This window comes from Nipponia nippon, unplaced genomic scaffold (assembly GCF_047370975.1).
Source record: "Nipponia nippon isolate SJK-2023a ecotype South Korea unplaced genomic scaffold, ASM4737097v1 scaffold_1, whole genome shotgun sequence".
Classification (NCBI taxonomy): Eukaryota; Metazoa; Chordata; class Aves; order Pelecaniformes; family Threskiornithidae; genus Nipponia; species Nipponia nippon.
Window position 1 is genome coordinate 2,774,740 of NW_028262290.1, and position 18,338 is coordinate 2,793,077.

Here is an 18,338-nt window from a genome sequence, read left to right on the forward strand (position 1 = left end):
CTGTAGCACCGGCGGCGATCGTGTCAGGTCTCTGGAAGGAGCATTTCCCTCCCCAGACCGGTGCCCAGATCAGACCTCAGGAGCATCTCACCCTTATTCATAGCCCTTTTTATCATGCCTTTTCCACCCCCCTAGTCCCTTTCCAGCCTGTACCATACTCAAGATCATCATCAAAACATTGATGAAATATCTGAAGGAATGAGCCCCAGCAAAGGCACCAAGTAACCCCACAGAAGCAGCACAGTGAGTTTTCCTTCTGAAAGCCTCCACAAGGAAAATGAGGCTGAGAACAAAATGAGCATGCCTTCTGTTGCCGTTCCCTTGAACCAGACCCAAGAATTAAGTTTTTCCCATGAATTAAAATGGTTGATAGGGCTGCTGAGTGCAGCCTGCCTCGGGAGGTATCTTGGATCCTGCCTTTTCTAGGACATCTGTAATTACGTTGGAAAACTGCTCACCCTCAGGCAAGACTCTCCCCTCAGCAGCTCTGAGACTGCAGAAGTAAAACAAGCAAGACACAAGCCCGGGGAATGAATGAAATAATTTGGGGTATATTTAGGGGAAGCTGCTTTGCAATTCTAGTTGCAGGCTCGTAAAGAGCCACCAAGGGTTACCAGACCTGCCCATCAATTGGGAAATAAAGTTTTCATAGCAGGCATCCACAGATTCAGACACAGAGGTGATGGGGACAGTGTGAGACCCAGGAGAGGCAAGTCCAACCAGCCCTCCCTCCCAAATGCCCCCAGCCACCCTCCACTCACCCAGAAACTCCACTCCGCTGCTGTCCTTGGGGCTGCTCATGCAGTTCTCCAAGTAAATTCCATCTTTATAGCAGTCTTCCTTCTTCCTTGTGAACCCCAGGATCTCGCTGGCCTGATCTAGGACCTCCCCTCCTGAGCAAGAGCATGGGGTCTGCATAATGCCGCATGGATGGGAGCTGCTGCTGATGGCCAAGCACGCATCCAGCCACTTGCAGAGCATCTGGCAAGCAGCTTTGCTAGGGTTCCTGTTGCCCACCACGAGGTACTCGACCGAGAAGTCCCTCTCCTGAGCCTTTGTGGGCTTCCACCGCACAGGCCAGGTCTCCACCCCTGGTGGTGCGGTCTGCTTCATCTGGAGGAACTGCTTGTTGGACTGGAGGAAGGCATAGCGGGTGGACCCATCGCAGAGCTTCAACACATCGTCGAAGCTCTCCATGCCCAGGTAGGTGCGGGTGGACTCCAGGAAGGAGTCGAACTGGTAGGTGCGGATGTGCTGGTGGTCACATATGCCGGTAGGTTTTAGGATCTTCATGTACAAAGTGTACCTCCGAGGGTCAGGGTTCTGAATAATCCAAGAGCAGAGAGAGGAGTTCAATGGGAAGACGGCAAAGGAGGAGAAATACCCAAAGAATTTCCCCTGGACCAAAGTGGTGCAGGGAGTTTGTGCCAGGTCCAGAGCGACCACGGTCCACACAAAGTAGAGTGGCGATACCAAAAGCAGGTTCAGGGCAGATCCAATGCTCCTCATCCTAGGTCTCTGGTCCTCTGGAACTCAAAGTAAATGTCAAGCAGGCGCCAGATCCTGGACATAACAGGGACCAGCTTAGAGGAAAAGTGAGAGTTTAAGAGGCTCTGGATCTGAAATCAAGCCAATCTTCCCATGTCTGGATTTGAGCTCCCTCCTGTGGCCATAAACAACACCTGGAAAAAAAGGGAAGGGAAGGAGGAGGGGAGAGAAAGAGAAGAGATTTGGGATCGGGGTTTTTTGGTGGTGGTTTGTTTTGGTTTTTTTTTATTAACTCTTTGCAAGGCTGAGAATGCACACAGCATCCCCAGTCCCAGCACATCTCTTTGGGGAAAGATGCAGCCCCATATCACCATCCCTATGCTAGGTTTGGGGGTATCCCCATACCCGGGATATCCTAATCCCCAGGAGGGGCCCCGCTGTGACTCACAGTGGGGGACAACATAGCTGTGACCCCGCTTTCCCAGTGCCCTCTGTCCATGCAGTGCCCCTCTGCTGAGCTGAGCGTAGCCTTTGCAGTGATTTCTAACCACCTCCCCAAAGCAAACACCACTGGTCTCTGTTTTAGGGAGTTTCCACCCCTCTCCATCCCAATGGAGCCAGGATGCTGGTTCAACGCAGACTTCAGGCTGCACCTGGGGAGGGTGGGCTGGAGGCAGGCATGGGCAGCTGGGCTCTGCCTCCTCTCTTCCTCCTACCAGCCCTTGTTCTTTTGCTTCTTTCTGTATCTCCTTTTCTCTCTCCTCCCTCCTCTTCCACCAAACAGGTGCAGGTTCAGTACCCCAACCCTGGTTTAACCCTGATCCCAGACAGGAGGCCAGGGCTGGAAGGAGTGCAGGAGGAAAAAGGGGTAATGGAGGCAGATTTTAGGTCTTCCTACATCAGGCAGCCACCCCACCTTTCACCCCTGTGTGCAGGACACCCCAAAGCCTGCAGTACTGTAGCCAGGCACAGAGCATCTCCCTGGCAGCCCCAGGACCTCCTTCAGCCCCCAAAGCTCCTGCAGCAAAAGTAACATCCATCCTGCATTACCCTATGAGACCCGTTGCTTGCAACCTTTTGTAGCTCAGATTCCCTCTTCAGCCCAACTGCCCAGACCGCTGTGCCCCCCTCCATGCCGAACAGACTCCTACACCCTCTGCACTCTTGTAAGTCTCCCTCTTTCTTATCCCACCAAGAAGAACCTCCCATGCTCCCTCCCCTCCATCTCCCCTCTTTCCAAGGGAGGAGAAAGAGGGGGAAACACCATCAGTAGCAGGACTCTCTTCATCTTGTACCCCTTCCCCATGCAGTGTGCACCCCCATATTTGTGCAGGGGGTCTATTAACAGATGCAGGGGTTGTCAGGCAGGAGGGGTAGACCCTCGGTGTGTGGGGCAGAGCTTCTCCCACTGCTGGGCATACTTCTCCCACTGCTGGCACCTTTTCCTTCTCACCTTTCCAGCCGTTTCCTTTCCTGCCCTCTTGGCTCACCCCAGGTAGAGAAAGTCAGGAGTTTCCCCTTGGGTGAGGCTTGCCCTGGCGCTGCAGCGCTTGCTGCCTCCAAAACAGAGCTGCTGTCCAATTTCAAAAGGACAGCTCAGACCCCTGGGAGGAAGGCTTCCCCTACTAAGTCAGACTACTGCCTTGATTTCAGGAGCCTTCGTGGTCCACAGGTCAGTGAAAAGCAAGTGCTCAGGGCCTCTGCATTGAAGCCTGAGTGCCAGCAGCCCAGCTTCTGAGATGTTAACATTGTCCTGGGCTGCAACCCCAAAATAATGCAGATCGTCTGGGATGCGTTTCTCCATGATGAGGGACCATGGTGGCACTGCCAGGAAGAAATTAGGGTGAAAGTACATGGAGAGTGGCACCTGCTGCAAGGGAGGAGGGAAGACATGTCTTCTCCATTGCAGCCATTGACCCTCCTGACAGCCCCATGGTGTCCATACTGCTCATCCCCAGTCCTGCCATCTCCCACCCCACTGCCAGGCTCTGCCTTCCCAGACTGCAAACAGAGGAACCTTTCACAGCAGCCATACAAATTGCCAGCAAATCTACAGTTTGGGCAGGTAAACCCAATCCCAGGAGAGACTGAAAAATAAGAGATGAAGCCCATAGACCATCCTGTGCATCTGGGAAGAGATAAGAAGCCAAATGCATCTCCACATTCACCCCTTGGTTTCTCTGCTCGCTCTATATCAAAGTTTTGTGTCTGCATCTCCCTTCTTCTGCAAAAGCCTTTTTTTTTATTCTGGGGAGGAAAGGGTTAGGTAACTCAAAAGTCAGATCCGCTATTTGCAAACTGTGTTTCATCCCAGCTTCAAATCACTGCAGCCTCTGCCAGCAGATTCCTGAGTGTCTGTTAGACCTGACGCTAATCAGCATGGAGTCCAAATGCATTTGAACTTAAATTTTTTAGAAGTCAGGTCCCCACTCTTGACAGTGGTTTGCAGCCTGCAAAGCTCCGCAGTGCAAATCTCCCTGTGCCAGACTCCTGCCTGCCTCGGAGGCCAGATTTCAGGAATGCAGCCTGCTTAGGGGATGCAAAGCAGCGCTTCCTTGCAATGAAAACCACAGGCATCAACTAAACATCCTTTAAATTTCCAGAGAGGTCATCCTGATTAGCAGGAGGGGTTGCCTGAAAATGATTGTGAATGCCTTAAATATCAGCTTTGCTAAGTGAAAAGTGCTCGCTTAGCTGAGATTCTGAAAGGGACCACTGGTTCACCTCTCCCTCGCTGTAGGTCAGTGCCTGAGCAGCTTGTGCTGTTTGCAAGCGGGCACAGATTCTGCAAAGCCAGAATATATCCGACCTTCACACCGATGAGCCAGCCAGGATTCGTCTTAACCTCTTGCCCAGACCATGAAGAAACCTGCCTCTCCCGGTTGGAAGCAGGAGCCAGTGGTGCCTCCATAGCAACGAGATGATTAGGAGATAGGGCTTGCACTGAGATCCAGTCCCTAATGGTGACTTCAGTGCGTGGGATTCAGCCCAAGCCTCCTGCCCTCCACAAAACCGATTTTTCTCACGCTGGCCACAGACGTGCTACTGAATGAGGATGCAGTGAGCACAAAATGCATCCCCCCTCACCGCTCCTCTCTGGGAAAAGCACTGTAAAAGCCAACAAACTTTAACTAAACAGATCCGTTAATGGGACGCTGTGCTACGGTTGTTAGGTCTCAGAATTGATTTCCCCTGAATGCAGTCCCATCTGGAACGTTTCACCATAAGGAACATAAACATATTTTTTCTCCTTCAACTAATCCTAGCTGAAGTTGGAATCTTTACTTAGAGCAGAAGTGAATAGACAAAACCCCCTCCACACCTGGATCTTTGGCTCAACACATGTTGGACCTGGCAGGGAGGGAAGATGCAATGGGCAGTTGACTGGCTGCTGCATTTCAGCAGAGAGATCTGTCTTCTGGACTTCAGTCCAGAAAAATCCCAAAGGGGGGGCATATACCAGAGGTTGCAGCCTGCAGCTGGGGAAGTGATATTAAATGTGTGAAAAGACATTATTCCAGTGTTGGAGACCACGTTCCTATGGCACACAGACAAATTTGCCCGTATTCCCATGGCTGTTGCCACAGCTAGTGTCTAGGTAGCCTGGCTATTTCTGTAATTTTGTGTGATGGGGGACATCCATGCCTGGTCCCATCCTTTGGCTCCAACTTGGAGTACATGCCACCCCTTCCAGTCCTGTGCCTGGCAGATGAGTCTGGCAGAGAAACCTTTTCTGGAGTAAAGCCGGGGGACAGTAGGTGACCGTGGAGTACCTTGGGCTGTCTCTTGTCTGCATTTCTCAAGGACAAACCAAAGGGCAAAAATATTGTCCTTTTTGTTTGTGTGCCCCTGGCAGAAGGCAATTTTTTATCCCAAGCAACGCACAGAAAGAGGCTGAGAAGTTTGGTCCGAGTGAGCCTTCTGCCTTGGTTACCTTATGCAGGTGTTGGAGATGATGAAGCAGAGGGTTATGAAGAGACATGAACCACTGGCATGGCTCCTGCACCCTCGCACCACTGCACAGAGCCTTGGTAATTTTTTCTGCCTCCTTGCTGAGTATTTGCCATCCCACCCTGGCACCCACTGGAGTAGGTACAGTTCAGAAACACAACCCGAGACAAGCGGTTAAGGCATCCAGTTTGCACTGGTCCCAGTGAATTTTGGAGCCTGCAAGCTGTGGTGAGCTGTTTGGTGGCTGTCCTGGTTTCGGCTGGCATAGAGTTAATTTTCTTCCCAGTAGCTGGTATAGCGTTGTGTTTTGGATTTAATGTGAGAATAATGTTGATAACACACTGAAGTTTCAGCTATTGCTAAGTAGTGTTTATACTAGTTAAGGACTTTTCAGCTTCCCATGCTCTGCCAGGTGCACAAGAAGCTGGGAAGGGGCACAGCCAGGACAGCTGACACAAACTGTCCTAAAGGCTATTCCATACCATATGATGTCATGCTCAGTATAGAAACTGGAAGGAGTTTGCCAGGGGGCAACGATCACTGCTCGGGGATGGGCTGGGCATCGATCAGCAGGTGGTGAGCAATTGCATTGACAACATCATCCTGTGGGGCAACACAGCACAAGTTTTTGAGAAAGGGAAGAAAATAGTTCAAATCCTGCTGAAAGCCAGTTTTGCCATAAAACAAAGTAAGGTCAAGGGACCTGCACATGAGATCCAGTTTTTAGGAATAAAATGGCAAGACGGACGTCATCAGATCCCAATGGATGTGATCAACAAAATAACAGCCATGTCCCCACCAACCAGCAAAAAGTAACTACAAGGTTTCTTGGGCATTGTGGGTTTTGGGAGAATGCATATTCCAAATTACAGTCTGATTGTAAGCCCACTCTATCAAGTGACCAGGAAGAAGAATGATTTCAAATGGGGCCCTGAGCAACGACAAGCCTTTGAACAAATTAAACAGGAGATAGTTCATGCAGTAGCCCTTGGGCCTGTCCGGACAGGACAAGATGTAAAAAATGTGCTCTACACCGCAGCCGGGGAGAATGGCCCTACCTGGAGTCTCTGGCAGAAAGCACCAAAGGGAAACTTGAGGTCGACCCTTAGGGTTTTGGAGTTGAGGATACAGAGGATCTGAGGCCCGCTATACTCCAGCTGAGAAAGAGATATTGGCAGCATATGAAGGAATTCAAGCTGCTTCAGAAGTGTTTGGTACTGAAGCACAGCTTCTCCTGGCACCCTGACTGCCAGTGCTGAGCTGGATGTTCAAAGTGAGGGTCCCCTCTACACATCATGCAACTAATGCTATGTAGAGTAAGTGGGTTGCACTAGTCACACAACGAGCTCAAATAGGAAACCCCCGTCACTCAGGAATCTTGGAAGTGATCATGGACTGGCCAGAAGGCAAAGATTTCAGGATATCACCAGAGGAGGAGGTGACACGTGCTGAGGAGGCCCCACTGTATAACAAACTGCCAGAAAATGAGAAGCAATATGCCCTGTTCACTGATGGGTCCTGCCATCTTGTGGGCAAGCATCGGAGGTAGAAGGCTGCTGTATGGAGTCCTATATGACAAGTCACAGAAACTGCTGAAGCAGAAGGGGAATCAAGTCAGTTTGCAGAGGTGAAAGCCATCCAGCTGGCTTTAGATATTGCTGAACAAGAAAAGTGGCCAATACTCTATCTCTATACTGACTCATGGATGGTGGCAAATGCCCTGTGGGGGTGGTTACAGCAATGGAAGCAGAGCAACTGGCAGCACAGAGGTAAACCCATCTGGGCTGCTGCATTGCGGCAAGATATTGCTGCCCAGGTAGAGAACCTGCTTGTAAAAGTACATCATGTAGATGCTTACATACCCAAGAGTTGGGCCACTGAAGAACAGCAAAACAACCAGCAGGTGGATCAGGCTGCTAAGATTGAAGTGGCTCAAGTGGATCTGGACTGGCAATATAAGGATGAATTATTTATAGCTCGATGGGCCCATGGAACCTCAGGCCATCAAGGAAGAGATGCAACACATAGATGGGCTCATGATAAAGGGGTGGACTTGACCATGGACACTACTGCAAAGGTTATCCATGAATGTGAAACATGCACTGCAATCAAGCAAGCCAAGTAGTTAAAGCCTCTCTGGTATGGAGGATGATGGTTGAGATATAAATATGGGGAGGCCTGGCAGATTGATTATATCACGCTCCCACAAACCCACCAAGGTAAATGCCATGTGCTTTACAATGGTGGAAGCAACCACCGCATGGCTGGAAACATATCCTGTGCCCCAAGCCACCCCCCAGAACACTATCCTGGGCCTTGGAAAGCAAGTCCTGTGGTGACATGGCACCCCAGAAAGAACTGAGTCAGACAATGGGACTCATTTCCAAAACAACCTCATAGACACCTGGGCCAAAGAGTGTGGCATTGAGTGGGTATATCACATCCCCTATCACGCACCAGTCTCCAAGAAAATTGAACGATACAATGGACTGTTAAAGATTACACTGAGGGTAATGGGTGCCTGGCCACCTGGTTAGTCAACACTAGGGGATGTGCCAATCGAGCTGGCCCTGCCCAATCAAAACTTTTACGTACTGTAGAAGGCGATAAAGTCCCTGTAGTCCACATAAAAAATATGCTGGGGAAGACAGTCTGGGTTATTCCTGCCTCAGGCAAAGGTAAACCCATTTGCGGGATTGCTTTTTCTCAAGGACCTGGGGGCACTTGGTAGATGATGTGGGAGGATGAAGAAGTCCAGTGTGTGCCTCAAGGGGATTTGATTTTGGGTGAAAATAGCCAATGAACTGAATTCTATCATGTGAATTGCTATATAATACTGTATGTCATCATTTCTATGGTTGCTATATGCCATATCAACGGTATTACGGTAAGAATCACACAGATTAATGAAGAATGCAGTTTGAGCACAGTGCAGCGATGATGCAACCAGAACTGGCTCCATCATGCAAGAATCCAACACCACACACCATCTCTCCTGCCCTGAAAGACTGTTATGACAGATGGAGCCCAAAGTCATAAACTAAATGAACTCAACAAACATTTTAGAGGGATGGTCCATAGACTAAGGGAATCATATCTGTGTGTATATATCAAAAGACGGGAAAAGTGGTGGTGATTAACTGGAATGTATTGGAAAGTGTAAGACCTGGGCATGACATATATGGTATGAAATAAGGGGTGGATACTGTCCTGGTTTCAGCTGGGATAGAGTTAATTTTCTTCCCAGTAGCTGGTACAGTGCTGTGTTTTGGATTTAGTGTGAGAGTAATGTTGATAACACAATGATGCTTTAGTTGTTGCTAAGTAGTGCTTATACTAAGTCAAGGACTTTTCAGCTTCCCATGCTCTGTCAGGTGCACAAGAAACTGGGAGGGAGCACAGCCAGGACAGCTGACCCAGACTGGCCAAAAGGCTATTCCATACCATATGATGTCATGCTCAGTATATAAACTGGGGGAGTTTGCCAGGGGGTAGCGATCACTGCTCAGGGATGGGCTGGGCATCGATCAGCAGGAGGTGAGCCATTGCATTGTGCTTCACTTGTGTTGTATATGCTTTTATCATTATTATTATTTTCTCTTCCTTTGTTGTCCTGTTAAACTGTCTTTATCTCAACCCACGTGTTTTACTTTTTTTTGTTTTCCAATTATCTCCCCTATCCCACTGTGGGGGGGTGTGGTGAGCGAGTGGCTGTGTGGTACCTAGTTGCCAACTGGGGTTAAACCACGACAGTGGTGTACCCTATCTTCCTGCAGTAATGGTAAACCAAGATGACCTGGGTCTGAGGCTAGAGTTTTCCACCACCCTCATGTCCCTGCTTGCTTTCTGCACATGTTTATATGCCTCAAGCACACCCCACACCCATCCTGGGGATGCAGGCAGCATGGGACGTGTGTGAGCAGGAAGGGATCAGGGCATCCCCTGCCCCTGCCTACAACTGCCTTCACCCTCTGCCTGAATAGCCCCACATTCTGGTTCACCCCGTCCCACCAAGACCTTCCAGATGTACGTCTCCAAATTGCTGTGTCCGACTTTGCAGCTGTGCCCCAGCATAGGTATTTCAGCTCTGGACGAGCAGGAGGAGCTGTGAAATGCAGGCAGTGCTGCAATGTGCCCTGCTTTGCAGAGTCTGTGCATTGTACAGAGTCCTCCCACGTGGGAAGGGCAACATCCCCGGTTGTGCATCCATCACCTTCCTCGGTTGTGTTCATGACACAGGACTCTTGGTGCAGCAGCCTGAATCTGGCCAATGGAGGGCACTCTTAGACATACACACAAACACACACACACACACAAACATTCCACGGAAGAAAAGGGATAAAAAATCAAAACAATGGCTGCAGAAAGTGCATGCTTTCCCACTGCTGCCTGTAGGACCTCTCTCAACACCACCCTCACCCTGATCTGCCCCCACTAGCTCAGCTGTGCCCCAGCTCCCCTCTCTCTGCCCACCGGCTCAGATGTGCTATCGTCCAAGATTTACCTCCCTCTGCTTTTCCTTCTCCTGACCTTGCTACACGGCTGACATCCCAGCAGGGTGAAAACCACTCTCATCAAGCTAATCCTCCTTTCCTGGGGCTTCCCATTTCCCTGCAAGAAGTCCCCAGATATCAAACAAAGTATCCCTTTTGCCAGAGGCAGAAAACCGCCGGGCCCCAAAAAGCTCAGTCCCTTGCCACTCTGAGAAAACATGGGAAATGAGTATGCTCTGTCCTTATTCACAAATAGCTGCTAGCAGCAAAAAAAAAAAAAAAAAAAAAGCTGCAACTGCTTGGAAATGTTCTTTTTGCTGCTGAGGTGAGTGAGCAAAGCACAGTGGGAACACTTGGAGAAACACGGTGGCATCTGTGAACCGACAGCACACAGAGGAGTCGAGAAGGGCTCGGACCTGGCTGTTGTTTGGCTGCAATGGCTCTGCTGGGCTGCAAGGAGAGGAGATAGATAGTCCTGGACGGCACCTAGAGAGGGGTGGAGCTTGGACAGATCCTGGAGCAGCGCCTCTTCCATAAAATCAGTGCTCAAAATCAGGTTTTTCCTTAGTATTATTTTTAATGAACGTTTTTCCTTCTCTTCTGTTTTCTATGAGTATTTATTTGACTCTGGCCCTTCCCAGCAACGGTTTATCTCTAGAGATTCTTGCTTATTTTCTGGCAAAGCAGAATCCAGTGAAAACTAGGACCTGAAAGAGCAAAAGGATGACTCAGAGGGTATTGCAGGACTGGGAAATCCTTTAGGTCTCACCCTGACTTCAGTGCACATCCATTCTCTGAAGAGGCATTTCAGACATGGACCATATCCTGGAAAGGCTGCTAAACCAGCTCCAGTTGGAGCTCCCCAGGTCAAGATCTGGCCTGGCCAGATCTACCTTTGGAGCAAATGCTGAGAGCTGAACACAGGCAAAGCCCCTTTGGGAAGCAGAGGAAAGCAGACAAGGGTCAGAAAGACAAGAGTCCAGCCCTGCTCACCTCCTGCTGTTTCATTTGCCAGAAACGTATTTCTGCATGGACCCCTCATGACCCAGTATACTTGCTCCACCACTGTAGTGACTGATGTACTGCCCACTGCCTCTATCCATCTCAATTTCCTGCAGAAGAAAGCCTGATTCTCACTTGCCTGCTGTGGTAATAAATTATATTTGTACACACTAGCACCCTTCATCCAGCCTGGAAAGGCACCTGCTTTAGGGGTGGACTCCAGCAGACATGTAACAGCCTGCAGGAACAGCTTGAACAGGGTGGGAAATATTTGATCCTGTGATGGGGGTTTACTTGTGGGGACAGAATCCCAGTCTTATTTCGATTTTCAAAGGCTGGAAGAGGTGGTTTGGGGAAAGGGAAGGCTAAGAGGTGATATATAGAAATGGATTATACTGGGATGCCCCAAGAGGCTTTCAATGATAATGAGGAAACTCCAAAGCCCCTGAGCCTCGGTTGAACCATCCCATCGCTGACCACCTTCAGCACTGGCCAGATGGGAAGTCACTATCGGGGGAGCCAGAGGCCAGATTTTAATCCTGGATCCAGGATTTGTGCACATTCTCAGTTAAACATCTCTGCCAATCCATGCTTCAGTTTTCCCACCTGAAAAGATGGATGTAAGAAGCATTGTCTGCTTTTCTCTAGTGCTCTGTGATCTGAAAAGCTCCAGCAAAGTGCTAAAGATAGTGATTCATTTCCAACCCACTAGGATTTCATCCTGAGATGAGATTAAGAACCTTAAAGACTAAGGTCCCTGCTCCAGATCATGTTAACTGAAGATGGGCCTATAACTAAAACTCTCAGGCAGACTTGTAGGCAGGTCACGCTCAGTTCCTGGCTCTGCATGTTTTTTTCAGTGAGTGGGATCAGGAGCCAGCCGAGCAGAAAGACTGGACCCTAAAATCTCGGATCCAGTAAAACTCCTGTAGAGAAAAGCCCGTCAGACAAGGAGGGCCAGATGTGCTCCATCTGGTCCCAGATGTGGGTGCCCGAGGGAAGTGGGCCCAGGGCTTTGCAGCACCTTCTGTTGGGTCCAGCACAGCCTCAGACAGATGTCGTGTGTGTACTTGGTGTCTTTTAAACATCACCTCAGCCTGAGCTGCAGCTGCGTTTGTCCTCAGCTTTCCTCTACACAGGTGCAATGTTATTGGCATGGCCTGTTGGGAGTACTACCAGGACTGGGAGTTTCTCAAGGACTACATGACATAGGGATACGTTAGATGCCATTGCATAGCAAAGTCAAGGAGCCTACAGGGTTCTTGGCAGAAGGCAGCTGATGGAGGTCATTATAATGTTACATTTTTCTCTGCCTCAGTTTCCCGTTAGCAAAGCAGACTTAAAGCCCAGTTAACAGTGGTAAGGTACAGTCTGCTGTGGGTTTAAGTTGGTCATTGCTCCACACTGTTCCCAGGTATTTCCTCACCCCCAGGGGAATACACAACTCTTCTGATCCTGGTAAGATCAGCCTTTCCTTCATGCCAGCATCACCATACCCTCTGACTGCCTGAGTTCTCATCCATCCCCATCAGTGGTACCACCCAAGGAGCAATGCACATTGCCAGAAATACCCTGGACTCTACACCAGCAAGTCCTAGAAAACTCCTGCTTCCCCTGTTGCCTTATTTCTGCCCGTTACTGCTCCATGGCCAGCATTTTGGGGTCTTTTCCCCTATGCTCCCACCCTACTTCTCGGTGTGAGGGTTACACAAGGGGGCCTCTGAGGGCAAGGTCATCCTAATGAGTGGCAGAAAGCAGGTGGGGGCTAGACTGTTTCCATCGTTGCTCATTCGTGCTGGGGGCCGGGATGCGATTGATTGGAAAATCAGTTGGAGGTTAAAAGCACTGGCATTAGCTGCGGAGCTAAGTGGGAGCCCCCGGGGAGAGGGGATGTTTGGGGGTGGGGCGTTGCATGTGCATACTGAGGCTCAGACTTGCACGGGTGCATGGGCAGAGCAATAGTTGACAAACCCAAAACTGGGCTTTGCAATTCACTGGGTTGCACATGCGCAACCCAGAGCTCAGCACATGTCTTGACGTTGCTCACTTACACATCCCGCATAAATCATATGCACCAGGGCTCATTTTCTGACCCCTGAGGCCAAAAGCCTTGACATAGCCCATGTGCATGTGGCTGAAGTACTCATCTTCCAAAGCAGAACAGCATTGCCACATTGTCTCATGCTCTCTCCTGAGCTGTGCCCAGGCATGGTCTGGGGTAGTGCTTGTTGGCTGAGGCCAAAACCTTGCCAGGAAGTGTCCTGAGATGTATAGGCAGTGATGGGAGAGTGTTTCAGGCCATATCCTGGCTCTCTGGGGTTACGGGTGCAGAGATGGCTACATAGGATAAAGGAAAAGATGGTGCCTTGGTCAAGGCACTGGGAGCTTTGCTCCTGCCCAGTCTGTCCAGACCTGCTGGGACTGAAGAGCCACTGGAGTCTGCCCCGTGCCTGCCCCATGGCAGCCTCGAGATGGGTTGGCCAAAGGAAAGGAGGGAAAGGGGATGAACACCCAAGTAGCTGTTTTTGCAGCCAGCTCCAAACTAGGAGCACTGCACTGGCTCAAGTCCTAGTGCTTCTCCCAGCACCAGGAATGTAGATTTCTACTTTGCTGTCCTCCATCTTCTTACATGGCTGGGTATGATCAGCAACGGGGGATGACCACAACCAGAAGCCTTTGGCCAGCCCTGGATGTATGGAAGTTTTAATGTGTGTTCTTCTGGCACACTCCTTCCATGGCTTTGTGCTCTCTCTCAGTGACTGTGCCCCAGTTTCCCCATCTGACAAACAACACTGAGACTACCCCAATGATGGGGATAGATTTCCTAAGCAATAGCTGGGAAAAGAAGGAAAGATTACATCAGGATCCAATTTTACAGCAACCTTGAAGGTGCACTGTGCTCAGTTTTTGAATGCTGCAGTCTCAGCACAGTTAAAACTGAATTGGGAATGTTTCCCCTTCTGACCACAGGAATTCAGCTCATAATTTTAGCCATTCCGTTTCCAATGTCCAGTGAGGATGTCTCTAAATTGCACATAGAAGGACCGTAAGATGGTATTGCTCAGATTTGCAATTTTCCTGTACCTCTCAGCAGAAGGAAGATGGAGATTCAGACCGTGGCTACAAGAGACACCTGAAATACAAGTCCGTGTAGTAAAACGAGAACTGTGACCATCCTTGCCTTACTTTCACTCTCCATAGAGTGAGCAGCACAAGAGAACTTGAACTACAGGGCTGTGTTAGCTATGGGAGTGATTCCAGCTGCTTCTACAGAGTCTGAAATGAGGGGCTTTGAAGTCTTCTGATACCACACTAACGTGGGCAAACAGGAACTTGCCAGTGGCATGGAGAGGGTAGAAATATCTGAGCTTGAGCAGAATGTGGGACCTTTTTACCAAGTTGAGAACAGACCCTGAAGGTGAAGAGAATCAGGAACATACCCAATCGCCTTTAAAGCCCCAAGTTTCAGTGGTTTTGGATCCAGCCATGACCTTGAAGCAGCAGAAGTCTGCAACCTGAACTTACAAAACAGAAGAACGATAAATATGTGCATTTCTACAGCACCTTCTCTCCAAGGTCCTCGAGGGACATGGGGAGCAGCAGTGAATTAAGCCTCATGACGCAGAAAGCCATACTTACTGACCCCAAAGGCTGAAAACAAACGAAAGGAAGTACTTTTTCACACAGCTCGTAATTCAATTGGGGACCTCATTGCCACAGGATGCTGGGGAGGCTAAAGGTATAAAAGAGTGCCAAAATGGATTAGAGAATTTGTGGAGGACAAGTCCATCAGTTGCTATTAACCATGATGGTCTGGATGCAGGTGCCAGTCTCAGAAATGTCTGCTCTTCTCTGCCTTTTCTTCAGTCTTTCACGGTGCATCCAGATGGACTTAGATGGCCCTGGGTCGGGACGATCCCCAATATCAGTACCTGATACCAGTCACCTGCAGCCTGTAGGGTGAATGGATTGAGAGCAGCCCTGCAGAGAAGGACTTGGGGATACTGGTGGATAAAAATCGGACATGAGACAGCAATGTGCACTTGCAGCCCAGAAAGCCAAGCCTATCTTGGGCTGCATTCAAAGCAGCATGGCCAGCAGGTCAAGGGACATGATTCTCCCCCTCTACTCCACTCTTGTGAGACCCTGCCTGGAGTACTGCATCCAGCTCTGGGGTCTCCTGTACAAGAAAGACATGGCCCTGTTAGAGTGAGTCCAGAAGAGGGACAGGAAAATGATCGGAGAGCTGGAATGCCTCTGCTATGAAGAAAGGCTGAGACAGTTGGGATTGATCAGCCTGGAGAAGAGAAGGCTCCAGGGACACCTTCTTGTGGCCTTTCAGTATATGAAGGGGGCTTATAAGAAAGATGGAGAGAGGCTTTTTACCACGGCCTGTAGTGACAGGACAAGGGGTAATGGTTTTAAACTGAAGGAGAGCAGGTTTAGATTCGATATGAGGAAGACAATTTTTATGATGAGTGTGGTAAGACACTGGAACATGTTGCCCAGAGAAGTTGTGACTGCCCCATCCCTGAAGATGTTCAAGGTCAGGATGGATGGGGCTTTGAGCAACCTAATCTGGTGAGACATGTCCCTAGCCATGGCAGGGGGAGAGCGTAATATATGATCTTTAAATGTCCCTTCCAAATCAAACTGCCCTATGATTCTATGATTCTATGACCTTTGCTCCTTTCCTAAATAACCATTCTTACATTTATTATAGAGAGGTGCAGAGATATTAGTAACCACCCCTAAGCCACAAGATGTATGTTTATACTGCTAAACAAACAATGGCCAGAGCCTGAAACTAAATGGTCATAAGTCTCATACATGTCATTAAACTCCCCTACCAAAATGAATTGTCCTGATCCGTGTCCTCCTGTTCAGTCCTCTACGTCCTGCATGGTGCCATTGCACTGCTTGGGAGAGCAGTTGTTGGGATGGTCATCTGCACCGACCTAAACCTTTCTGGAGTGTCATGCGCACACCCATGCAGTGCCACGCCTGAGCTAACCATGCTGGACAGCAAAAGGTGCCTGACTGCTCTACTCCCTTTTTCCTTGCAGACACAGAGGCCTTCTAGGCTCCCCTAAAACAAATCCTAAGATGATCAAATGTAGACAGGCTGGCAGAGGGATGCAATCATAGCACAGGCACTAACGAGCTGGATTATTCCTTGCATCTCATCTATCAGCCTTATGACAAGCAGTTCAGGATTTGCATAAACGAGACAGATGTACGCTTTTCCCCTCTTCAGTCTTTCTCTCCAGGAACCCTTGAGCAATGTGAGATGGGAGGGAAGATGGCTTACTGGTAAGGGGCAACCATGGGGGTTATTGGGAAGCAAAGGACTTCTCACTTTCTTGGGCTTTGTTTAATCACAGGAGATGATGGAGGATGTTATGGAGTGATTTGTGCAGCATTGAGAATGTGCTGGTTTGGGGCTGGGTTTAGGTAGCTGTCTGTGTGCAGCCTTGATGAAGATGAAGGGTTGAAGGAGAACGGTTTATATTTATTCTGAGAAGGGCTCGAGTGATGCCTCATCACAGGGATGACAGCAGAGTCTGTGATTTTCACATGCTCCTTCATTTGTATGGGTTTTCCCTTCTGGCTCAGAGAACAGGCAGACAGGACTGGAGTGAGGAGCTGGAGGGGAGCTGGAGGTCTGCAGACAACAGGCAGGGCTTAGATTTAGGTTTCTACCCACGACTCAAGACCTAGGAGGGGACCTCAGCTACAAAGCCATGTGCAGGAAATTCTTCTGCTTCCCATTTCCTCCAGAGAAAGATTTTGAGATTTTTCCTCTTGCTTCCAGCCCAGCAATGTTTAGAGAAACCTCAACGTAATGTAGCAGCATACACAGACCCGGGTGTTCCTGAGCAGCCCTGCAATGACAAACCCACCTGTGCAGCCCAGGAACCAGCAGCAATAAGCTAGGAAATTCAGGAAAGATGAGCAGTCCTTCTAGGAAGGTGATGAGGATCATGGCCTTTTTTGCCCAGAGGGTAGGTTGACCTAACACAGTGGGGCATAGTGGATGATCTCAGGGCACTACCTGGAGGGACTGCCACATCTCCACATTGGTGGCGGGCTGAAATCCAGCACAGGTTGATTGCGAATGAAAGCCCCCACCTTGTGCGAGACACAATGAGCAGATGGCCCTCCTTTTGTTCCTAAAGAACAGAAATTCACATGCCAACTAAATGCTAATTTGCCCTTTTGCTGTCTGTCTCCACAGGCTATGTCTATACTACTGAACGAAACAGATCAGGGGCTGTTCTTTGGCTCTGGGGCTAAGCATGGCACAGCTTGCAGCCACACACCTCAGCTCTCCTCCCCTGAGAAACAGGCTGGCCTCATCCCACAGACCTGTGGGATAAAGTCCCTTGGCTCAGCTATCTACCAGACTGTGTCCTGGCACCGTCTTGGGCCAAAACTGCACCAGGGAGCATGCAAGTAATTAAATGGTCTGGATGATCACGGGACTACACTCGCCTGTATTTAATCCCTCATTTATTTACGATGATAAACATAGCCTCAGAGGGAGTGAATGGACATGAACAGCAAAGGGTCGAGGATAGACATCGTCTCAGAGGGAGTGAATGGACATGAACAGCAAAGGGTCGAGGATAGACATCGCCTCAGAGGGAGTGAATGGACATGAACAGCAAAGGGTTTGGCCTCTTGGGTTTCACTAGAATAACTGAGGGGTGGCAGAGATCTTCCCTTGGGGAGCAAATTCAGGTACCACCTTTGTTGGTTCAAGTGGACTTCTGCATTGGAGCCGCATCAATGCGGGAGCTTGGCTCTGTCTTACCCAGTTCTTCACATAAATCGGGAACTTTGGCCTTGAGAGAAGACTGTGAACCCTGCCAGCCCCACCACGGCTGATTAAAGCACTCCCCTCATCACTCAGCATGCCTGTCCCCCAACAACCAGATGAGGAAAGGTATCAATCCAGCTCCTCCTTTTTGTCAGGACTGCCCATTGGCATCTCACAAAGGGCCGGTAAAGGTGGATGGGATGGGTTGATCATGGTTAGGCGAGCAGAAGCATGTTTGCTGCTGACACTGTTCATGAGAACTGGATTGCTGCTTTTTCTCTCTCCCTCTCCCTCCTTCCCTTCTTCTTTGCCTTTGCAAAGTGCGACAACGTGGGGATGAATCGCCTGATTGTGTGCTCCTCTTTCCCCCACCACGCCGCACCAACAGCAGGGCTGGGGGATGGAAAAGAAGCCCAGCTGCTTCTTGTGGGTTGTTCTCTCTCCACCCACCAGGCACTTTAAATCAGACACAAATTAACACCAACTCCTGGCATCCTTTATTAATCGGATTGGCTCAGTGTTAGTTTGCTTTGCTTCTATCTTCTATTTTAATATTTTATTTTTTTTCCCAAGCCCACCTT

The 18,338-nt window shown here is 49.5% G+C and overlaps 1 protein-coding gene across 3 annotated transcripts in view; it reads right to left on the minus strand.

Moving 5' to 3' along the window:
- ADGRB1 (adhesion G protein-coupled receptor B1) overlaps positions 1–18,338 on the minus strand; it is a 281,739-nt gene that overhangs the window by 200,568 nt on the left and 62,833 nt on the right. For all 3 annotated transcript variants that reach the window (XM_087739596.1, XM_087739512.1, XM_087739670.1), the window contains exon 2: positions 762–1,682. In XM_087739596.1, coding sequence (XP_087595722.1) covers positions 762–1,509 — 748 coding nt within the window. In that variant the 5' untranslated portion in view covers positions 1,510–1,682. The remainder of the gene's footprint in view (positions 1–761; positions 1,683–18,338) is intronic.